The sequence below is a fragment of the Carettochelys insculpta genome, chromosome 1, assembly GCF_033958435.1.
Source record: "Carettochelys insculpta isolate YL-2023 chromosome 1, ASM3395843v1, whole genome shotgun sequence".
Lineage (NCBI taxonomy): Eukaryota > Metazoa > Chordata > Testudines > Carettochelyidae > Carettochelys > Carettochelys insculpta.
The window spans coordinates 366476379-366501181 of NC_134137.1; the positions used below are offsets into that span (position 1 = coordinate 366476379).

General features: G+C 43.1%; 1 protein-coding gene across 8 annotated transcripts in view; it reads right to left on the reverse strand.

Annotated features, from left to right (window-relative positions):
* The window catches only part of OPTN (optineurin), a 30822-nt gene extending 6506 nt beyond the window's left edge, over positions 1 to 24316 (reverse strand). The window contains exons 1-12 of one of the 8 annotated variants that reach the window (XM_075017860.1): positions 24074 to 24316; positions 22534 to 22625; positions 21415 to 21591; positions 19031 to 19233; positions 16857 to 17027; positions 15061 to 15140; positions 12747 to 12881; positions 11476 to 11566; positions 4479 to 4594; positions 3230 to 3379; positions 1190 to 1283; positions 309 to 467 (exon numbers count right to left, since the gene is read on the reverse strand). In XM_075017860.1, coding sequence (XP_074873961.1) covers positions 309 to 467; positions 1190 to 1283; positions 3230 to 3379; positions 4479 to 4594; positions 11476 to 11566; positions 12747 to 12881; positions 15061 to 15140; positions 16857 to 17027; positions 19031 to 19233; positions 21415 to 21580 — 1365 coding nt within the window. In that variant the 5' untranslated portion in view covers positions 21581 to 21591; positions 22534 to 22625; positions 24074 to 24316. Of the gene's footprint in view, positions 1 to 308; positions 468 to 1189; positions 1284 to 3229; positions 3380 to 4478; positions 4595 to 11475; positions 11567 to 12746; positions 12882 to 15060; positions 15141 to 16856; positions 17028 to 19030; positions 19234 to 21414; positions 21592 to 22533; positions 22626 to 23578; positions 23658 to 23685; positions 23943 to 24073 lie in introns of those variants that run through there. The other 7 variants (XM_075017867.1, XM_075017874.1, XM_075017876.1 and 4 more) reach the window with 7 other exon arrangements.
* Positions 24317 to 24803: the final 487 nt, after the last annotated feature.

A 24803-nucleotide genomic window follows, 5' to 3' on the forward strand; every position in this document is an offset into this window, starting at 1 on the left:
GTAGACAGGAATTCACAGTCTGTTCTGGTAAGACTGTATATCTGAAGAAGTGGGTTTGTCCCATGAAAGATAATCACCTAAATATTATTTTGGTAGTCTTTAAAGTGCTACATGACTGCTTTTTTGTTTCAGTGAAAGTACAGATTCTACAAAGATCTGTAGGGGAATTATACATCTGGATTCTTAGACACCTGTTTTAAACTTTTGAGAGCAACTGCTCAAGCCATTAGGGTTTTTCTTCCCATTTCTCAACAGTAGGAACAAGAACTATTTAAGCCTCCCTGACTCTTTTGAAGGGCACCCCATACCTGAGCTCGGAGGACAGCCATGGTTTCAAGGTCTTCTTCCTGCTTAGCAATGGTCTGCTTCATTTCATCCATCTGTAGCTGTTTTGTAGCCAAAGCTCTCTCTGCCAGCTCTAGCTTTTGATTCAGTTCTTCTACCACTGATTTATCCACTTTTTCCAACTGCAAGGAAGAATTCATTTAAATGGCCTGATATCCCACACATCTCAAAAAAATTCAACTGAAGGCTCCTTCCAGCTCCCAGATACAGTTCCCATCAGTGACCACTGTATCAAGCCCAAGAGGGATCTCTTCATGCAGCCTATGACGGAAACCTTCCCTTTCTGAATATTCAATAGTAAAGTCTCAGTTAACAGTACTGAGGAACAAAGCTAATGCCTAATTAATCCCTTTCTTCCATCTATTGCAACATACATAGTATAGCACTTTATTATATGTAACGTAAGAGCCCAATCATAGTTTGGGATTGGACTGTGAAAGGTACTGTAAAAAACAACTAAAAAGATGATCCCTGCCCCAATGACCTTATGTTCCTAAGACTACACACACATTTAGATGCCTAAATTCTGGCTTTTGAGTTGCATGAGACAAAGAACTGCTCAAATGTATGCAACTGTGTTGCACTGCAGTAGATTGCAGCCAACAAAGGATATCAGAACTAACATGGCATAGAGGTGGCTCTTCTTTAGTTGAAGTGATAGGAGGTGGAGTTTTGTGTTTTTGGAGCAGGTTATGTCAAGATCTGTTCTTACTAATGACCATGAAATCTGTGCGGCTATGGTGTATGGTAAAGCTGAAGAATCACGAGGTAACAATATTGTTACAAACTACATTCATTTCTTCTCCCTAAAATTCATTACATTTTTTATTCATAACTTGCTTACCTCTTTGTTTTTTAGTTCTTCAATTGTTTTCATTGCATCAGTGAGCTCAGGGAGAAGCTTGCTGTATGCATTCTGCAAGTGAGAAAACTTTGTCCTGTTTAAGACAAAAACATTATAGCTGAAATAGTCCTCCTATCCATTTTGCAAAACTGTTCTACTGGTCCCTGCTTTAGGTTTTCTTTCATCACCCCTTCCCATCAAATTTGCAAATCCCCAGAGTTTAAGATGCACAAATCCAGAAAGTTGAAGGATTAACTATAACAACTATCAGAATTTTCTCCAGGCTTAATTTTTACTTTTATGGGGGACAGGGTGGAAAACCATACACAAACCTCCAACAAGCTACAAATGGAATTTCACTCTTGACAATAAAAAGTGTCCTTCTACCCTTCACCATGCCCGCTCTCAGGGTCTCTGCTGAAAGTCTTTTAATAGATTAAATGATCAGAATGGTCCATTCTGGAGTTAAAAGTAAGGTCTCTTGTGTTACAGGCCAATGACTCTCACGCAATAGCTTCAGCATCAAACCCAGAGCTTCTGTGAGAGATTTAGAATATCTTTCTGAAACATAGCTGCCCTGGACCTGAATGTTTAAAGTGAGGGAGAATTTGTCATGTCCCTAAGACAACTGCCTCAGTGATTACTTACCCATATTATTAAAATTCACCCCTTATTTCCAGTCAGACTTTGTCTAGCACCAGCTTCCAGCCATTGGATCTCATTATGCTTTTTTTCCTGCTAAATTAAAATACCTATATACTACCCAAGTACTCATACATCATGGAACAGTCACTTCTTTAGCATCTTCATTAAACAAAATGGATGGAGCTAAGCTTTTCAAGCTGTAGTTCTTAATAGCTCTTAAGTCTTTTAAGACTCTAATTTACATAGTTGCTCACCAAAACACTTCCCACGCCCTAATGCTCTCTTTTGAGTAACATGTTTTTTCACCTTCCTGGGCAGCATTGGGCATGAGTCACTTATAGGCTTAAACTAGTGTGAATGGTGGATTCTCTGTAACTTGAAGCCTTTAAATCACGATTTGAGGACTTCACTAACTCAGCCACAGGTTAGGGGGTCTACCACCAGAGTTGGTGTGTGAGGTTCCATGCCCTGCAATGTGCAGGTCAGAGTACATGATCATGATGATCCTTAAAGTCTATGGTCGTGGCTACACTACAGTTTGACAAAACTGGGTTTTTGTTGACAAAATTCAGGGAGCATCTACACACAAAAGGCATTTTGTCAACAGAATCTCGACAAAATAGAGGACTTTCTTCGACAGTGTTATCCCTCTCCATGTTGAGGAATAATGCTTTTGTCAATAGAACTATGTTGACAAAAGTGCAGTGTAGACACTCCAGGGCCCTTCTGTTGACAGACAGGTCTTCTGGTTCACCGGGCTGTCCTATTTACAGAGCTTCCAGTCAGCCATTCCATCAAGAGAAGGATGGGCAGTCTGGCTGCTCTCTGTCAACAGAGTGGATTGCTCTTATGTGTAGACTGTAACCTGTCAACAGAAGGTTTGCCAGCAGACCTCTTCCGACAGTGACTTCTGTCAACAGATTCCTGTAGTGTAGACACAGCCTATGAAACTTCACTCATTTGCCTGGTCCTTTCTGGGCCATTTGGGTTGCTTCTCGTGCAGCACTGTGCTCATGACTAGAGAGCTTCTACTAACAATATGAACAAGTGCACAAACTGCTGGAGAAGGGCACAAATCAGAGATTAGAGATGGGATTACCCCAGAGTTTGCGGCTCTTTAGATGTGAAGATCCATTTTTGGACCTACTGCAGAAAGGTTTGAAATGTAATATTTGGACCTAGAGTCAAAACCTTCATAAACTGAAGCTATTTGGATTCAAGGTTCCAGTGCAGGCTAATCAGTACAAGCTCAATTTAGTCAGAGGAGGAGGAAAGCTTGTATGAATATGCATCAGTCACATCTAAGATTCAGTTGCTCCTTGGGCACATTACCATAGGCTCTCCCCCACTGGACCTCTACATATCTTTCAAAGTACAAAACCTTGTCACACTCACTTTTCTTCCTTTGTTTTGACTTGCTCTAGTTTGATCTCTGACTCCATGCTTTCCACCTGAAGCTCTAGCTTTTTAATAGTATATAGGAGCTGCTGCTTCTCATCCAAATCTGCTGAAGTAGCAGAGTTTTTTCTTTCAAGTATCTGGCACCTAGCAAAGAAAAGGAGAGTGTTTATGTTCCCTATCTCCATTTCATGATGGCGATGCGCATTATACAAAGAAAACCTGTTATCTGTGATTAATTTACCCCTGAACCTTATTTCATGAGAATGAAAGAAAAAACCCCAAGCACAACGGTAGCAAAATAAAGGGATTGAACCATACCCTTTTCCTTAGGTTATATAATCTCAAACAGATGGGAATTATGGCTACAAATTTTAAAAAAAGGATGCTTAAAGTGAGGATCTTCCATTATTTTTTAGGCACCTAACGACATGGCCTGATATTCAAGTGTGTTGAGAATGCCTGTGAATAAGAGTTCAAACTGGGCCCTTAGTTGCTTTTACTTAAGATTGCAAATCTCATCAGGAAGGACTAAATCCTCAGTCTGAAAAAATCAGGATTCCTGTGGTCTACTTCTAACACTTCATGTCTCCCAGTGGCATCTCACCTCTTGCGAAAGCCCCTGAGGCTTAGCCCCTCAAAGATATTTTAGGCACATAACTCCCCCGAAATAAATATTCTGAGATCAGGTCCTCTGCTGCCCCACCTGTAAACTGAGATTAATACATACCCTTCCTCAGAAGTATCTCAAGGCTTAGTCAATAATTAATAATACCTATCTCTTACACAGTGCTTTTTGTAAGTACACGTTCAACCCCTCTAATCCGGAATGATCATCTGGCAACATCCATAAACCAGCATGATTGTAGTTAGCTGGACAACCACTTAACGGTGAGGCCAAGTTTCCCACAAAGTTTGTTTACCTCCACCAGTTCTGGCTCCCAGTGTTATATGCTCTTATTTAGTTCTAATGTACCTCATATGTCTTTTAAGAGCCCAATAAACAGTGGAAGTGTTGGTAATGTGCTAGAAAACATTGACCTCCTGTTGTCTGGCAAAATCTCTCATTCAGCACTGGTCAGGTCCTGAGGGTGCCAGATGAGAGAGGCTGAACCTGTATTTCTCAAAGCACTAGTTAGTGTTTGTAAAACTCGCTAAGCTCCCCAGATGGTAGTGATTATGAACATTAAGACTATCACCACACAATTAAGCCTCTCAGTAGAATATTTGCTTTTCTGAGCCTTACTTTTCATGAAGCCTTTTCTGGATCAGCTCAGCTTCTTTTAATTTAGCATGGGCCTCCTGAAGTTCTCTGAAGAGGGATGACACCTGCAGATTCAGTGTTTCTATTTCACTACCAACCTGTCAGAAAGAAGGAAATTTTACTCAGACAATTCAATTTGAAAATTGCAAACAAATTACAGACTTCAAGCAACCACCATTCTCCTTCTAAAGAAGACAGCACAAATCATCCAGCACCAGTAAACTGTGCTCCACAATGAGATTAATACAAAGATCCCACAATTACTGAGCATTCCTAAAGAAAGATGAGCTGCAATTTTGGACATCCCAAACCTCTTTAAAATTTGTGCGGACAGAGGGAAGAAATAGGCAGTAACTTCAACAGTGTTATTAATTTCCAGTAATGCCCACAACATGCTATGGCCTGTCCTTATAGAAATGGCAACACCATGTCCCTCCAGATCAGAAGTCACAATCTAACAATTGTTAAAAATAAAGATTTGGATTGAGAGAAAAGTAGAGATGGAATGGCTCTCAAGCTGCTATAAAACAGGTCAACTAAATTCTACACCATCCCTGGTGGTGTTTGTCCAACCTGTTCTTAAAAATCATCCAATAACAAGGATTTCACAGCCTTCTTTGAAAATGAATTCCAGTACTTAGCTATACTTACAGTTTATAAACCTCTTCCTAATATCTACCCTAACGTACTTCTGCTGAAGATTACACAGATGACTCTTTGCCAGCCTTCAGTGAACACTGAGAATAAAGGTCTCTTTACATCATCCCTTAACATATCTGAAGGCTTATCAGATCACCACCCATGACCTCTTTTCTCAAGATGAAGCAAGCCCAGTTTCTTTAATATTTTCTAATAAGTCAGGTTTTCTAAACCCTTTTTAATCATTTTGTAGCTCTCTTTTGGGCTCATCACAATTTGTAGAGCAAAGTGGGTTGAGTTAGTCATCGACCACCTGTTATAAGTACAACACAATGTTAGTTTAGTTCAGTGTTTCCCAAATGGTATTCCATGGAACCCCAGGGTTACATGAAGTGAAAATAAGGGGTCCATGAGAAAATGATCTAAGGAGACATCTGTGGCTCTTTGTCCTGCCACCACTGAAACAACAGAACTAAATTTAATTGGTTTAATGGCCTGCAGGAGGGATCTGGTCATTAAACCAACTGAATTTAGTTCCATTATTTCAGTGGCAGCATGACAGAAAACCACAGAGAGCCCCTCACTCACCAAGTAGCTGGCATGCGTAAGGAGGGAAAGGTAGCCAGACAGGTCCGGCAGTTCCTGTATAGTGCTCACGTTTCATTGGCAGTGACTGGCCTCTTGCATTGCCATAGGGCAGCCAATGAATTCGGGCCCTCGGGAATAGAGTTGGAGGAGCAGTGGTGGCTCAGGTAGGTTTGTCCATCATGTTAGGTGAGGTAGCAAGAGGAGGTAACTCAGGCAGAGTTTGTTCAGATGGAGTTAGGCTGGGGGCCTCTTTGGGTGGATGGGTTATTCCTGGGGCCCAGTTTGGTACTGAGGTGGGTTCATCCTATGGATAGGGGGCAGGTTTGTGGCTGAGAAGTGTTAAGCCATATATAAGACTATTATTAGGAGTTCCACAAAATTCTTTCCAGTTTAAAAGGGTTCTGTGGCCAAATAAAACTGGGATACACTGGCACAGATATTGCTATAAAACAAAATTATTCTCAAATACCCCTCAAACTTGCTATCAGTCAGATATTTTCATGTAGACATCACAGCTGAAATTGAACATCAGGAGGAACTTCGATGTAGCGAGGTTAGGTGCCAACCAGAACTACAATCCTCCCTATTCCCAGTTCCGAATCACTAAATAGCATGTCGCTTTCCATAGCAGGGGCAGAAGCTGAGGACATAGGGAGTATGTGTACATTATTAGATATTTACTAAAATGACCCCCAATCTAAGCCACCCCTTTACGCACAGTACATTGTCTTATACTGCACAGCTTCGTACCATGCTAGCAAGCCTTCAGCCCTGACATTTTAAAGGAGTGAATGGAATTAAGTTAATATTTCTGGATTCCTAAGAGATAAGCTGTTCAATAAGGAAGTGTTTGTTTAATCCTTCACATATAACACACATGACACAATGAAACTAATAAACAGGTTTAAAAACAAACAAAAGGAAGTATTTCTTCACACAACACACAGTCAACCTATAGAACTCATTGCCACAAGATGTCAGAAATGCCAAAACTTGACAGGGTTCAAGAAAGAATTAGACAGCTTCCTGAAGGATAGGTACATCAATGGCTATTAGCCAAGATGATCAGAAATGTCACCCCATACTCTAGATGTCAACAGCCTCTACTTTTCAGAGGCTAGGACACAAAAGGGAATGGATCACTTGATAATTGCCTAAAAAAGCAGTAAAGTAGCACTTTAAAGACTAACAAAGTAATTTATTAGGTGATGAGCTTTTGTGGGACAGACCCACTTCTTCAGACCATAGCCATGCCAGAACAGACTCAATATTTAAGGCGTAGAGAACCAACAATAGTAATCAAGGTTGACAAATCAGAAAAAAAAAATAATCAAGGTGAGTAAATCAGAGAGTAGAGGGGTGGTGGGAGACAAGAATTAGATTAAGCCAAGTATGCAAAGGAGCCCCTATAATGACCCAGAAAATTCGCATCCTGGTTCAAACCATGTGTTAATGTGTTGAATTAGAATATAAAAGAGAGTTCAGCAGCCTCTCTTTCCAAAGTAGTGTGAAAATTTTTCTTCAGTAAGACACAAACTCTTAAGTCATTAACAGAATGGCCCACGCCATTAAAATGTCGGCTGATCGGTCTGTGGATCAAGAGTGTTTTTATTTGGTTCACTCCCTCTGAAGCATGTGGTAGAGTGCTATAGGAGGACTGGGATCTCACAAGACCCACTGTCATAAAAGTGAGACCAGGTGAAATGGACTCTTTTTTTTTTTGCAGGCAAAAAAAGCAGACTGCAGTAATTCGCAGGAAAATGCTAACTCTCTCCTCAGTTTGTCATAAACTGAATTCTAACAATGTAAAGCAAGTTTTACTTTTTCAAATAAAGGTTTTCATACTTTAAGTAAGGAACAGAAAGATTTACTTTCTATTATAATGAGTTAAATATTTTACATGGTTTAAGCAAGATTTGTTTTACTCTTTTAGTGGTAAAAACAGTGTGAATTCAGTATAAGAATATATTAAGAGTTTTTATTTTTAGTAACATCCATCTCTCTTTCAAGGCCCAAGGTTTTTGAGGTGGGGAGTGGGATAAAAACACAATACAACAAATGTGGGAGTGGGTGGGAGTAAGTATTGCAGGGTGGGATGGATGCAGGATTAAAAAATAGTACCATGTGTGGCTCTTGCACCTAGCATTGGCCACTTCTGAAAGACCAAATACTGGACTAGATGGACCATTGATCTGAACCAATATGGTTATGTTAGTATGTTCTGTTCTTTCCCCAGAAGGGAAGGAAAAGGTTTTCTAGCAAAACTGCGTGTATCTATTACCGATTATCCCCAAAGAGTCTCTGCCTCAAAGCTCCCTCAGTATAACTTCAAATTAAATTATTCAGACACAAAATATTTCTGAAGTTAGTTTACTGCCCTCCGTCTAACTTTTTTGTAAAGAAAATACATACGCAAAAAGGGAGCAATCTCACATAATTAAAACAGAACACTGCCTTAGTCAGTTTTCCATATGTTGCCATCCAAATTCAGTGCCTGACATCAGAAAACAAGGTCTGCAAACTCATGCTGATGAATCTGTGGGTCAGTCACCATTGAGGATATGCATTTGGACAAGATGTGTATGCTGTGCCAACACCTGATTTAAATCCACAATCCAGCCCCTCATAACACAGCTCATCTCCCGCGCTACTCAACATCCAAACTGAGCAAGATCCTGGAAGACAAAGAAGGAACAAGCTGCAGCAGTTGTCTTCCAGTAACTTCAGAAGCAGGATACAGTCCAGAACATAAATCCTTAGAATTGTTCCACGTGGTCTCTGAACTACGTACAAGAGAAATCTGGACTCTTGCTGGTCTGCAAACTTTTGACCATAGACCCTGAAGATTTCCTGGAGGAGCCACTGGACCTACTCCCTAGTGTGATGGTTAGAAATGCCCAGTTTCAGGCTCTAGTGACTGACTTCCACGAACATCAAAACATCACATCAGATATCTTCAGGTGCATGGAAACATGAGATTCAGATTAACTCACTTCAGCCCCATGCAGCCATCCTGGCATGCATTGGATTGGTTCTTCATTCTGTGAGTAGACACCTCTAACTTTTTAGCCGTCTTAAAAGGCTCTCACATGTCATACAAGGTGCTGATAAGCTAGTATAACACAATAATTATTTACTGATGACTCCTATTGATGACTGAAACCTTGATGGTTCATAAGCTATAATGAAGCACAAGGCCAGAATGCAGGTAGCATACAACCTACTCCAAAGCCAACCATGAGCAGCACAATCCCACCTCCATAACAGAAGCAAAAATCATATTCTACACCCCTCCACTCCTCTGCCATCACAACTACAAAACAGCTAACAGATGATGACTCCTGGACCAAAGCACCAGGCACCATAAGGAGCTTTATTTTAATTTGAAAATATCAAATACTAGAAGAACTTGCCATGGCAGCAAACAATAGCTGCCCAGCCAGTATTAACTATTCCCGACAGAAGTGTTCGGCTCTAACTTCAGTAGTATAATAAAGTGCTGGAAGCCCTTGCAAACATTTGAACTTCATGTTGTACCCCTGGTCCCTGGTGAACACTAAGTGAAAAATCAGGTACTCCCATAAGCACTGGCCACAATCAACACAGACTTCTGAAAACCAACTGTGCCATCCTCACTGCAAAATGCAATTGCCTGATCCTCAACAAAATCCCAACGCTTAGAACAGATTACCTCTTCGACCACCCCCTGCCTTTGAAAAGGAAAGTAATGACAAACTCCAGCATCATGTGAATGCTCAACTTCCTGAAAACTTCAAGCCCTGGGGACAGAACAGCCACAATCCTAATGGCACTTGAAGACAACTCTCCTGTTAACAACAGATGAAGACCATCTCCAAGCTGCTCCTGATCTGCCTGCAAAACATAGGTGAAGTAGAGGGTACAGCAACAGCTGAAATCTACCTCCTCGCACCAGATACAGTTGTGAGGGCAACTGCTCCTGGTACCCAAGGGCTCTCACCTGCATGGTCCCCAAAAGATCCATCTTGCTCTTATGGGCCCCTACAACATTTGCATTGGTGAGAAGATGCTTAGAGTTGGTAAAATAACATGAACTGTGCTGCCCACTACAACATCAAGGAAACCCAGCTGTACACTTCATGTTTTCATAGATGCAACCATCACCATCGTAAGTATGTCACAATGCCTATGACTGGATTAAGAGTATCTGACTCAATCTGAACCCAGGCAAGATTGAAGAGGTCAGAAGATAACAAATATTTTTTACGACATCTCTCTTTTCCCACAAAGAGTGAGCTTGGCTGTGACACCCAGAATTCCCTAAATGACTAGTGGCTGGGACTCCCCGAATCTGAAAGCAGCCCATAGCAAAAAACAAAACATCACCACCTTGTTCTACCTTTAGCTGATAAAATCTTCTTCCCCTTCTTCCTTGGAGATCTATTCCCAATAACCCATGTGTCTTCCACCTTCAGACTTGATTACTCTAATTCACGATAGCTGAGGCTAAACGGTTGAGCAGCTGAGACACCAGTTTATGCAGAAAAATACTGCCAGCCACGGTGAGCATACTACTTTGTTCTCTACTGGCCTCCACTGTCAGTTCAAAGTCTTAATTCAAAGGATTCATACCCAGCTATATCTGCAACTGCACCTATGTCCAAGGCAGTCATGCTCCTTTGCAGCAATGAGCTCACCAGAAGTGTGTGTGTGGAGGGGAATGCATTAATGCAAGGTAAGAAATAAGTCCCCCTCCCCACCCCCCCAGCAGTCAAATATGAATTCAGGCCAGAATGGTGTTGCTGGGGTCTGAGTTTTACACCTTTTTGCAGTCCAAGACCTGGGAGGATTACTTCAAATTAGATGGATCCTCTCTGGGCATAAAGGCTCCTAGGTTGCGTTTTCATGTCCTCTTTAGAGTGCATGATCAAGTTAGCTGGGCAGGAGTGGGCTCCACTATATCCCACAGATTGCCAACTGCTTCTTGGGGCTAGTGCTAGTTGGCGTTATTTAGAACAGCCTTCAGGGGAACCATTCCAGGATGAGAAAAGCAGGGTGCTTACCTTTGTTATCTTTCTCTGAGCTCCGCCAGACCCTCCTCAGGTATAGCCAAAGGGCTGGATCATGGCATGGGAATGAACCACTGACTGCTGGAGGCTAGCCCCCAGCGCTACTGCTTCTACCTCTCACAAAGTCCCTACCCCCACTGTAGCCACCAGTCCATTGCTACTCCAGCCAGGCTCCTAGCCCCAAAGTAGTACTGGGAGGGAGGGAGTTAGTGCAGGAGACCCCAGCCTCATTCCTCACCAACCTACAGAGCTCGGGTGATGTGCAGCCTTAGTGCTGGTATGCTGGGAAGGCAGGTAGCGCAAGGCCCCAGACAGAGCACTGTAGACTGGAGATGTAGTAAGCAAGGGCCTAAGCAGGGCCACACCAGCAGTGGTGTGGGAAGATTTTTAAGAGTGGGGTGCTGATATCCCTCCCCTTACCTTTGTCATCCACCTCCTCTGAGACTGGCAACGAGGAACACACGTGAGCAGGGCTAGCAGTTGGGATGCCAGGCACGTGGGCCAGGGTGCTGCAGCACTTAGCACTTCCCTGCACCCTTAGTTTCCACGCCTATACATGCCAGGCTGTGTGGGGAAGTACAGCCTCCCTGAGCCAATGCAACTCGCCCATGCGCTGGAACCTGGTATCTTTAACACTAACCTTGCCCCCTGCACAAGTTCATTGCAATCGCTCAAAATCGTGTCCCCAGACAACTGGTACATACCGTCTTTGCACTTTCATCATCATTTTTTTCCAATTCTGTCTGAGTTCCACTCTCCACATAATCAGCCACTTCCTTCTCCAGTTCTGACAGCCTGAGAAATTTAAGGAGCCAACAATGATAGTTTCAACACACATTCAGCATGACATAATGGGGATTTTAAAGGGTTGGAACATACAGGGATACTATGCTCTTGCTGTATACATTGCTATGGCTTGGACACATCCACAGGATGAATGATGGAAGGATTCCAAAAGACATCCTGTACGGTGAGCTAGCCTCTGGCAAAAGACCTCCCAGACGCCCCCAGCTGCGCTACAAAGATGTCTGCAAGAGAGACCTCAGAGAGGTAGACATTGAGCTGGACAACTGGGAAGAACTAGTAGATGACCGCAGCAGATGGAGGCAGGGGTTACACAAGGGCCTTCAGAAGGCGAGATGAAGATCAGACAGCTAGCAGAGGAGAAGCGAGCGCACAGAAAGCACAATAAGGACTTGCCAGACACCCACCACATCTGCAAGAGATGCAGCAAGGACTGTCACTCTCGTGTGGGTCTTCATAGTCACAATAGACGCTGTAAATGAAGTCCTCAATTGAAACTTTAAAGGGCGCGATCCCTAGTCTATGCAGACTGAAGGATGCCTCCTCCTACTACTACTACTACTAATATTCCCCATTTATATCAATGTGCCTGTCCTTATGCAGGTCTCCGCTGGGACATTCACTTTAGGTAGCTAGAATTAAATTTAAATTTATCTTAAGCATTTCTAAGGAGCTTTTGAAAATTATGTATCTAAGAGTCTCAAACATTAAAGAAATATTATTCCCACTTTATACAATTCAATTTTCCCCAGGTCCTATAGAAAAGACATCACAGCAGGACAATCATTGGAAAATTGTAGAGAATGGAATGTAAGCAATTCATGGGCTAAAATGTTCTCAAATGTCCATCACAGCATTTCACTTCATTTTTAGGAAATTGTAAGCTCAGAGTCGGGAAATGGGGAAAGGATCCTGAAATACAGAGTCCTGGGAGAACAAGAGCACTTGTGCTTTATCTGTCCCACAGCTAAAATAAAGGAGTTATGAGAGAAATGTTGACCACCACACAGCTTCAGGTACTATATTAAGGTACACAGCTCCTATATTACTGTCAACATCATATTGACATTTGAGTTTGTTCTCATCTACCCACATGATTGGTAGTTTTGGCTGAAATGGTCTGACAGAGAATGGTTTAAATTCAGAATAGTTCTGACCATTTATTATGTACCTCTCCTTGTGTTCTTGAAGTTCCTTTTCAAGCCTCTCCCTCATTTGAGTCTCATTTCTAAGGCTACAAAGCAGTTGGCTGACAGTTAGCTCTTCAGATTCTGAATTCTTTGGTTCATCCACAGATCCACTCCTGCTTTGATAAAACATGCTATTAGTACAGGTGACTACAAATTAATTTTAAAGTCTGCCATTAGCTTAGTTTGGAGATAAGGAAATAGAAAGGAAGATCACTGTAGATGGGATCAAACTAGAGAACACAGAGAAGTTCACACATCTGGGGAGCAACAAAATGTATGATGTAGACTGTAAGAAGGAAACAGAATAGTGAAAGCAAGAGTGAATTTGAAAGCAATGGATAAGATCTGGGAAAGGTAAGTAATCAGCTTAAGAATGAAGCTGAGTGGCTTGAAAACTATGTATTCAGCAGCATGTTGTACAGATATGAGACATGGGTAATAACAAAAGATTCAAACAGAAGGATATTGGTATTCAAGGGGAGTTGTTACAGAAAGATCTGAAGAATAGGATGGATGCAGAAGGTCACCAACAAGAAGTTATATAGGAAGATACAGCCAAAAGAGAACCTACTGCAGGAGGTTATACAGTGCAAGTTACAGCTATTCGGGAACATTTGCATAATGAACGACAAATGAAAAAATCAAGATCCTGGTATTTGGCATAATGTGCAGTTCCAACAGGAGGGGCAGACCACACAGAGAATGAGTAGATGATATAGCAGATTGGTGCAGAGCTAGTCTACAAAAACTAAGCCACTGCATATTGGACAGGGGAAGATGGAAGGAAATGGTGAAAGAGGCATCTATCACCAAGGGGCGCTGAGCCCAGGGCTGTTGTGGATGATGATTTGCTTAGTTGAATGCCAAGATTTTCAGAACAAGAAGTCCTGTGGCACCATATACACTAACAGATACTTTGGAGCATAAGCTTTCATCGGCAAAGACCCGCTTCATCAGATGCATGAGGGCAGGGTTCAGAGGAGTATTTCAGATCTTGCCAGCTCTGGCCCTCCCTTTTACTGGGACCCCCCTCTTGAAATACTCCTCTGAACCCCCCACGCCCACTCATGCATCTGATGAAGCGGGTCTTTGCCCACAAAAGCTTATGCTCCAAAACATCTGTTAGTCTAAAAGGTGCCACAGGACTTCTTCCTGTTCTCATAGACACAGACTAACATGGCTACCTCTCTGAAGATTTTCAGAAGTGACTAGTGATTCTGGATGCCCAACTTGTGGTCCCCATAAGGTAACATTTTCAGAAACTGTTCAGAACCAGCCCCCTGAAAGTTGTGCCCATAGGGGGGTCTCTCTCATTGGACACCTGAAAACGAGTCTTGCTAAAATAGTGGCAGCCCACGAACTGGCTCTGTGACCATGAGTGTTGTTCCCGCTTTGGGTATCACTCTAGAAAGAGCTCCCAAACTAAGTGAGCAAGTGTTTAACCAGTTCACTGGAAACATCTATGCAAAACAGAAATCTGATAGTTCAAATATCCCCAAATATATTATGGATCATTTTGTGGAGCCAAGAGAGGAGATTTCCAAGATGGACGTCTTCATAAAATGGCTGTTTTCAATTAACATACAAATTTTCACTCCTTTCTACATAACAATTCCTTCCACCCCAAAATTCCAACAAACTCCAGCACATGGTGCAAAGTGCAGTTATTTTAGTTTGTGTCATGGCCACGTCTTCCCTTGGAGAAAGGAAAACCAAATAAAAAAAAAAAAAAAGAGAGAGTCAGATCACATGGGACTATCTAAATCAGTCCTTGCTATAGGTTGAACCTCTATAGTGTAGCACCCTCAGGACCTGACTGGTGCCAAACAAGAGAATTCGCCAAACCACGGGAGGTCAATATTGTCTAGCACATTACCAACACTGCTATGGTTTACTGAGCTCTTAGAAAACATTTAGGGGTAAATTAGAGCTAAACAGTAGCACAGAACACTGAGAGCTTAGCCTGGTGGCTCTAAACAACTTTACACGAGCATGGGAAACTTGGCCACACCCATGATAAACAGACATCTGGCTAAATAAAATTACGCTGGGCTGTGTGTGTTGCCAAACCAGAGAGTGCTAGACTTAGAGGCTTAACTTGTACTAAACTGGGAGCATCCAAAATGGATACTTCAATAGTATCAGCTAAGTCTATGAAGAAGTAAAAGTGTGGCAAGCAAAAAAAAAGAATTCAAGCAAAGAGGGAACTATGAGAGGAGCCTTAAGCAATAATTCTGTGCTTTTGGTTTTAAATAAGAAAATATCAAGATTGGGACAGCACCAGATTTCACATACCTGTAAGCAGCTGTATTACTCGTCCTTTGGTCATTAACAGTATCCTGATTTTCTTTTACAGATACATTTGGTTCTCCTTCCTAGCGGAGATAAAAACAAGTAATAACTTCGGTATTTCCAAGTCGTCGCTAGCGAACATCTTTGTTTTTATTTCATTTACTTTATAAGTAAGAGAAAGCTGAGGAAGAATCACACCATGACAATAAAACTATACAAGATTCCAGGGAATAAATCTCACGTTTGGAAATTTTAAAGGTTAATATTTAACACATACTCCTGCCACCTTGTTAACATGGATCAAATAAGGAAGACAACGGAGAAGCCAGTCCTTCCCTCTAAAACCTTCTGCCACTAATCTTTCCCCTAAAAAGAAGATTAAAGATCAGGCAATTGACATGCTTATCAATATCAGAGATGACTTCTAGCACAGGCCGAACAATCACTCATTTGTGGGAAGCCAACAACTTGCCCCGGGGAACAATTTCTCTCTGCCAATATATTGCCCATTCCTTTCCTGATTGAATTTTGTAGTTATAATGGGACATAAGTTTAGCTCACAGCTTGAAGTTTTACCAGCAACTCTAGCAATGACTGATTTTGCCTAGGAAGACGACAGTACAGGTTCAATTATGATAGTAGAAATAGCTCTCTGTCTCTACCACAATTACACAGAACTTTTCAATATCTTATATTTGAAGCTAGTTTAGCTTGATGCCTCTAATTACTGTCAACAGAAAATGGAACCCTTTCCCTGCCACCAAGAGACAAACAACATACAAGTTTCCCCTAAGACGAATACAGCACAAAAACAACATTTGATATTTACAATTTAGATTATTAATAATTCTTATAGCACTAACCACACATTACTTATTGCATGGGCTACAGATTTCACCAGTGAAGAGTGGGAAGACCAGTGCTTCTTCAGTTGGGGGAATCATGTCCAAAAGGGAGTTGCAGGAGAGTCACAAGATTATTTCAAGGGTGGGTATGCCATCCTTACTTCTGCACGGCCTTCAGTGCTTGGCTGCAACAGGGTGGCAAGTGTTGGCAGGGCACACAACGCTGAAGGCAGCACCCCAGCAGCAGCAGCACAAAAGTCAGGGATGCAATTTTAAACCATGCCATCCTTACTTCTGCACTAGTGCCTTCAGAGAGTAGCAGCTGCTGACTGAGGGCCCAGTTCTGGAGGCATAAGCCCTGGAAGAAAGGGTCGCAGTACTGCAGCACCCCATACAATACCTTTGCAACCTGCTTCACAACTGCTTTTTGGGTCAGGACTGCTATAACTACCACATCGTGAAATTCCAGATTTAAATAGCTGAAATCATGAAAGTTAATATTTTAAAAATCCTACAACTGTAAACTTGACCAATACTGACTATGAATTTAGTAGGGCCCCGTTCATAGTGAATTTGTCACAAATTCAACTATTAAAAAAACAGTATTATTCACTCACCCTAGGGTAGATCTGCTGAGCAAACTGTGATGCTGCTATTAGGTCTGGGGTAGCTAGTCTCCCTCTCAAGGCAGCATTCACTCTTTTCAACACAGTGCACAGGGATGAGCTGTTCATTTTCCATTACTATTACAGGACCTGACACGTCAAATCCCTCATGGACCATACAGAAATTTGCCTTTGACAATACCCTGTCTTAACCGCAAAGGCCTTTCAGCTTATGCTTTCGGTACTCTTCCTGCAATAGGCCAACTGATACGTTTTCAAACAAATACGCTGCCTGCCCTGCACTAAAGAGTTTCCTGGTGCTGTTAATGGTTTGTTCCCAATAACTTACACTCATTCTGATCTCCACAAAGGAGTCTTCTGTCAAAGGGACATTGAGTTTGAGCTGCAGCTCTGATATGATGGCAAGCAGATCTGCTTTCTCGGCCCGGAGCCGCACCACCTGGGTCTTCAGCTGCTTAATTTCCTGGGTCATTTCCTCCCTAGAAATTGTGCAGTTCTCCTGCAAAAGATGTAAAACACACCCTATTAGCCAACCAAACAGAAATAGAAAGCTACCCAAGCAGAAGTGCTGAGGCAAAAACAACACAACGGCATAGAAAAAAATGAATAAACTATTAAAATTTGTTTTGATTAAACTGAAGTAAATTAAGTTATTAAACAGTGCAACCACCTCCTGCTAGGCTGCAGCCCAGTTTAGAAACATGCACTAGATTCCCCTCTCAGCAACACCACTATAAACCAGAAGCAACTCCGCTCAAGTCAGCAGAGCCACAATGTTGTAAGCAAGCAAAGATTTGAGCTCATTACACCCAGTTCTCCCATATATATGGTGTAAGAAAACACTGTGTTTTAAGTGAACCATGTCAGAGAGACAAATGTGTTTTAATTGGCTCCTTCAATACAGCAACTGATTATGTCAGAGGGTGTTAACTAACTACATCAAAAGGGCAATATGTAACTTGTTCGTACGGAGGTACAAAATGGGACTCTCAGAGAAACTCTTTGGTAACGGCCTAGGGAACAGTGGGAAGTCCAATCATTGACTGAGCTGTGTCCATTGTTACTGGCATATACGTATGAGTGTTCTCAGAGAGTCTATGGGATATTAATGCTGTGCTTTGTTGACAATAAACCTGAGCGGGTGCCTTTATACCTTAATGGATCTTGTGCTCACTGTGTTCTTTGCTCAAAGTCTGCTGTGCCAACTCTCTGCAGAGTTGGGACAGCATACAGGGAGCACACACACGCACAGCAGAATACCTGTGAGCCAGTACAAGGCAAAAATATTCCTCCCCAATGTGCTAGCAACCACCTCCCAACTGGTTTCCAACCATCCAGTTACAAAGCAACTTCTCCTATTGCTTGAAGAATGCAGACAGGCAGTTTGTATTCACTCAAAATATAGGTACTACATTTACCCACTAAGAATACAAGTATTTTTATGGCTTTAAAGAAAAGTTATATGGAAATAGTACGGAGAGTTTCTGTACTTTGTTTGCTTGTTTGTTAGTTTTTTGACTTGCAAGAACACTAAACCTAGTGTGCATGAGAAGAAAAAAAACTCTAGGAAATAAAAGTGAAACCAAAAACACAGGACTAAACAGGACAAGGAATGAAAAGTGAATGGTATATCTGAAGTTCAGTTTTAATTCTCTCAGCTGTGTCCTGATTTCTCAAGATCTATTAGAAACCAAGCTACCTTTAAAAAAAAAAACATCCCAATGATTTCCTTATGATAGTGCTTTAAAGGGATTGTGTTTCCCCATTTTATTTGGCACGGAACCCTTTTAAACTCAAAAAAAAATTGTGGAACCCATTCCCAGGCTTTACTCCCCTCAGCTCCCAAACCTGCCCACCCATCTCTAGGCTCTACCTGACTTGGCCCCCTAATCCACCCACTTATCCCCAAGATTTACCCCCCAATCCTGCAAACCCACCCCGCATACCTGCAGGCTTAATCTGCCTCAGCCCCAAACTAGCCTCCCAGGACTAACCCATCCTTGGTGCTGGCTGGGGAGCCTATGCTGGATGGCCACATATGCCCAGCGGAAGGAAGGCTGACATGGAGATGTTCTGGTGGCAGGGTGAGCTGAGCCATGCCCCTGGGAGGGCTGTGGCCACTCAGGTAGCAAAGCAAGCAAGGGGCTCTCTGAGGCTTCTTGCTCTGCTGCCACAGAAACAATGGAACTAATTTAATTGGTTTAACAGCTGTATCCCTCCCACCACCCTGCTGGGCATTGAACAAATTAAATGTAGTTCTACTGTTTCAGGGGTGGCAGCGCAGGTAGCCACAGAAGAGACATATATTGTAATGAAATTTTCTCACAGAATCCTCATTTTCACTTTGTGGAACATGGGATTCCATGCAACGCTATTTGGGAAACACTACTTTAAAGTAAAAATAAAAGAAATTGAAAACCATTAAAAAAGACAGTGTAATAAAGTGATATGAACACTCCCCTCATTAAAAAATAAAAAATTGCTTAATCATGTGTTACCAACCATTTTAGATGCTACCTGTTTGTCTTTTAAGCTTTTAAGTTGTTTCTGCAGCTCTTCGTTTTCAAGGCACTTGGATTGCAAGCAATGTTTAGCTTCTTTGAACTTGGACTCATAGAACTCCCGCTCCTCCTTCTGTTTCTCTCGCCATACAGAAAGCTCCTCATACCGATCCTTCATAGCTTGGTTATGTACCTTCATGGCTTCTAAAGAAGGTTCGGAAACAACATATGAACCTTGACACAGATATAGGAATGAGAGACAGCCCAGTGACAACATTCTGCACACAAGAGCAGAATGTTTTATTTAGATGATCAGCTATCTGGGATAATGACTCTTTTACTATAGGTTTCAATCACAATGGGTTATTGATCTTGTTGGGGACCCTTTAAAAACAGAATTGTCATAAAAATAAGTTACCTGTCCAGATACTCATGCAATTTCTGTTGACTTCACTCAGAGTAACATGGAGACCAATGCTGATTCTTATTTAAATAAAAAGAGTTCTAGCCAAAGGGAACTGAAGAGCTGTGAGGCCATAACACAATGTCAGTTTTATTCAGGGATCACACATTCTAACGTCCATTAAAACGTCACTGAATTTAAAAGACACCTGTTAATTTGAAAGTCACATCTCTATCTAAAGGGTTACAAGTTACACCTATGCTTACTACAGCAGAAAGCAGTTATATTATTTTCCTGTTTGATTAGGAACAAAGTACAGCTAAAACACAAAAAGTAAACAGTCCTTTTGCTGCCCTGTAGATTTTAAGTACTTCCCTTAGTGAAAAGGCTTTTTTAAACATCAGGAATTTGTGAGGATGTACAAGTCCGAAGGCCTCTGACAGATAAAATATTTCATGTCAGAGCCACTATAAAGACTCACTTCTTTCAGGATCACTGGATTTGGAACACACTATTCTTTTATTTAGCTTCCAAAAGTAATATATGCTGGAAATATACAATACACAGAAGATTATTTCTTCTTCTGGTATACTCCACTGAAGACAATGGAGTTATAGCAGTTTACGAGAGCTGACAGTGTGGTCCTGAAACTTTAGTACATATGGTATAGGACTGGCCAGCATGGTATAGGAAAAATGCTAATGAAGTTGTTCTGCCCATTGTTTCCCAAACCACCAAGACATCCATGGCTTTCCATCCTAGAAGACTTAATGACTCTGGAAATCTCTAACAGCTGTTTAAAAAAAAAAAAAAGTTCTTACACTTAAAAAGGTATCATAGAGGTAGCTGTGTTAGTCTGTATCTTCCAAAACAACAAGTCCTGTGGCACCTTATAGTCTAACAGATATTTTGGAGCATAAGTTTTCATGGGCAAAGACCTGCTTCGTCAGATGCATGAAAGCTTATACTTAAAAAGGTGGTACTCAAATTGGGATAGATGAATGTATGTTTCAATTATTAACAAGAACACATAAATCTTAGTGATGTTGCTTTCACAGAAACAACATCTTACAAGTTACTAGACAAGTGGTATGTATGTACAGATATCCGCTCTACATTTTAAAGGTCTGATGAATTATATACATTGCTATAGCTTTTCTTTTGTGCTAAGGTCTGCCCAAAAGAGCTTTTTAATTTTAACATATTTTCCATGTATAGGGTTGATTTAAGTCTTTGAAATCACAGAGTCATAGAAAATTAGGGACAGAAGAGACCTCAGGGCGGTTATTAAGTCTAACCCCTTGCTTATAGCAAGACCAGCCCTAGCAAAATCATCTCAGACAGGGTTTTGTCAAGCCTGATCTTAAGGTATCCCTCGATGTAACCCATGTAATTAGTAGTACATGGATTAGTGCTAAAAGAATTATTAATCATCTAAATTTTAAATACAGATGTTCTTTAGAAAAATAAACTTTAAAAACCGAATGGCTCATGGAACTCTCTAACCATGGGTCACGCTAATCCAGTCTTGAGGCGGGAAGGGAAAACACATTTTCCTTGATGAGCAAATGTCGTATGTTTTTGTATCAAACGCCATAGCAAGATGGATTTTGTACCTCCTTTGGTAAGTTTTCATACTAATTTTGTAAAGTTGTACTAATTACTTCTATAATTCTCAAGAAACCAAGTTACAGTAAAGTCTGGTTGTTTCCCTTTATTCTTCCATTACAGATTCGATATAATAAGATCACTTTAAATATTACCACATACCATGGGGCAGATTCTGCACTGCTTTACATCTAATGTAGTCATTTACACTTATGTATAATGCAAGCTGTTCAGATGTAAAATGTTACCACACCCCTGTGAGTGAGTAGGGAATTTGTACTGGTAAGTGTTCTTAGCATAAGTATAAATGATAACACAAAGTACAGGATAATGGAGAATCTAGCCACTACATTTCAAGGCAGGTTCTCATTCACCTTTTAATTCATTGTTCTCTGTAATCAGCTCTTTCATTTGCTGCAGCATCTCTTCTGGGGTACATGTGCCAAGTGAAGGAGAAGCCAGACTGTGGAGTCCATTTCCCATTTCACTCTTGTGACATTCCCCATTTTCAGCAGGACAGCTTAATGGTTTGTTGGACATCACTGCAGTGACTATAATAAGATTAACATGAGAGAGAAATTTAATTTTCTGATGAAAGGTTGCATACACCAAAAAAATCAATAGCTAGGTCACCCAGCTAGGCATATATGGATACAACACAGAATCATTCTGCCATATTTGCCTCACCACAACATGATACCCCTGAAAATGTCCCAGAGATCTGTGTAAGCCGATAGACATTTAGTTTATTCACAAAAAACTCAGCCCAGACTCATTAACCCCTGAGCAAACATGGGCTTGTATCACTACCTGGAGCACACTCCTACAAGTTATCTATGGCTTTGACTTGAATCTAGGCAGCACTTGGTTTTTTCATCCACATTTCGCTCAAGGGACATCTCCAACTGTGGGCCTTCATACAGAACTCTGAAGCACATCTACACATAAACATTTCAAACCTAGCCTTGGTTCCCTACACCAATTCCCCATATAATACTAAATCAATGTCACGGTTTTGGTAACTCTTTGGAAGGTGCTTTATGGCTTCGACCACCAAATTTGGTACATGGCTTCCTCTGATCATAACTTAAAGCAAGGTAAGGGTTTGGTTGTGCCAGCAAAATGGGATGTGCATCTTACAAAACCATAAAGAAAAGAAACAGACTCACGAGGCAGATAAAAGAGGTTGGCTGGCTGGGAGCAACCCCTATTCCAAGGCTGCCCCAGCCTTGGGCCTCTCAGCCCCCCAGATACCATTTAGGGAAGTCTGGAAGGGGGCAGAATCTCCTTTTTCTCCAATTCATATGGGAACATTGCTGAATGTTCCCCTGCATCAAGGAGTGAGGGGATATCGCACAGTTTACTGCATTCCTCAGTCTGGCTAGGAAGCATAGGAGGACAGATGAATCCAAATCTGCCCCATCAGGGGATACGCACCCCTCCCCCAACTGTGCCTGCTGGAGCTATAGCAGCCACAGAGAGGCACTTCTCACCTGGCCTAAGAGGCTGTCGTGAGAGAAGGCTGGGGAATCGTCCTCTGTCCCTGGGGCAGCCTGCATACAGAATCTGTCATGCCCAGTACCTCCTGAGCCCAATGATTTCCATGAAGAAAAACAAAAACTGATTAAGGACCCAAACAATGCCCAGTAAGTCTCCTAGTAAACGAATAATCAATCAAATAACACCAAATTTTTCAGAAGTTTACACGAAAACACCCACAACCGAAATAGTTGCAAGCAGCTCCGCAAAAGCCACCTAGAAAATTTGGTTCTGCTCTGCAGAGTTACAGTCCAGGTTTGAGTTATACGGCTTGACTCTCCATTTTATCACACTGTCAAAAGTTAAAAAGGGAAGGAGAAGGGAATCAGGTCTCCAGTTTCTTGTCAATGGTCTGTAATGGTGAGTTCAACAGGTAACATGAACAGCTCTATCAAGAGGTTCCAGTGGAAATCTCACAGATTCCTTCTTATCCAGGGGAAAGGTAGCCATGAAACCAAAACCTTGAGAGCACATGAAGGGGAAGGCTTGATCATAAAGAGGTGCATATTTAGCAATGCAATAGTTCATGCTCCTTTGTTTGGTAAAAATCATGTATTTTTTAAATACATGAAGGTGGATGTAAGTAATCACCAGACACTGACTCCTACCGTAAAATAAAACTTTTATTTCACAACTCCTGTTACCTGACGCGTCAAGACAAAGAAAAAGGAGTCTTAGCAGCATTCCAGGGAATACTGCAGGGTTCCTTGATTTAGCCTTCCACCCTCACATCTCCCCTCCCAACTCTTGCCACGACCAGCTCCTCTTTACAGGGGGTACAGAGCAACCCACGGAACACTCCAGTCATTCTCCAGCAGCCTCCATCAAAACCATGCAAAATCCAGCACCGCTTAATCTCCAGATCTGAGGGGCTCTGGGCTGTGACTCTGCACTGTTCTAACGCTTTCAAGAAGGGCTATTCTGAGGCAAGCTAGGCACAGGGGAACCGCAGGGCAGGCACAACAGCGGTTGTGGTTTACCCAGAACACAGCCACCCACCACAGTCAGTTCACATACGAATGATCCTGGGGGAGTTCTCCGGGCCGGAATGCCTGGGCAGCCCCGTGAGTCTATAGCCCCACAGACACGGAGGAGTCCAGTGTCACCTTCAAGCCTGGCATAAGCGCCTTTGGCCCATGGAAACCTGGGCCCAAATAACTGGGTCGGTCTTCTCGGTGCCAGGGACGGACTCCTCGCTGGGCCTCTGGCCTGTGCTACCCAAGGGTGGTGGGGGGGAGGCGACGAGCGCTTCTGGGCCGGGGAGAGCGCGGAGGCTGAGGCTGCCCCGGCCTGGGAGCATCTCCCCCGCCTGGCGGCAGGCCCCCGGGCAGGGAGGGCAGAGCCGGGCTCCCCAGCGCAGAGGGCCGCCTCCCCGCATTGCCCCCCGGGGGAAACGGGTGGAAGCTGCACCAGCGCCAGCCCTTTCCGCTGCGCCGTTTCCTTTCACTTTCCCCGGCCCGGCCCCACCGCGGCGCCTTGGAGGGCGACGCTCACCTAGGCTCAGGCTCAGGCTCGGGCTCGGACTCGGGCCCGCGTCCGGCCGACCGGCCACCCGCCGCGGCCCTCAGCTTCTGCCGCGCCCCGGCTGCTGTGGGTGTTCGTTAGCCAGGCCTCCGCCCGCTTAGCTGACTCCTGTGACGCCGCCTCCGAGGGACTTTCCCCGGCCCCGCCTCTGGCCTCGGGCCCTGCGGGAAAACGGCCCCCCCTCACGGTTAGGGGCGGCTCTTCCCGCCCGCGGCCTGCCCCGCAGGGCGCGTAGAACACAGTGCGGGGCGGGACGGGGCTCGAGCTGGGATTCGTCTCCCGGCTTCGCCCTTTTCAAACCTCCCCGCCCCACCCCCGCCCAACCTCTTGGTGTGGGTCCCGCTCTGCCCCCTCCCCGCCCCCTGGGATACCAACTTACATCGTCATTGGCATGGGGGCAGGAGGGGCCCCGCCTTCCCCTCACCACCAGGCTGCAGCGGTTCTGTCGGCACAGCACGGGGCACCAACAGCCTCCCCGTTCCCCCTGACTCGGCGGGTCTGTCTGCCTAGCACCTAGATGTACCCGCAGCCCGCCCGCTCCCACTGACTGGACAGCTATGCCTGTACTGCGCCTAGGGCCCCCCGGCCCCTGCCTGTACCCGCTTACTTGGTGCTTATGTCTGCACAGCACCTAGAGGCACCCATTGCCCAGCCATTCCCACTGACGCAGCAGGTCTATCTGCACCGCACCTAGAGGCAC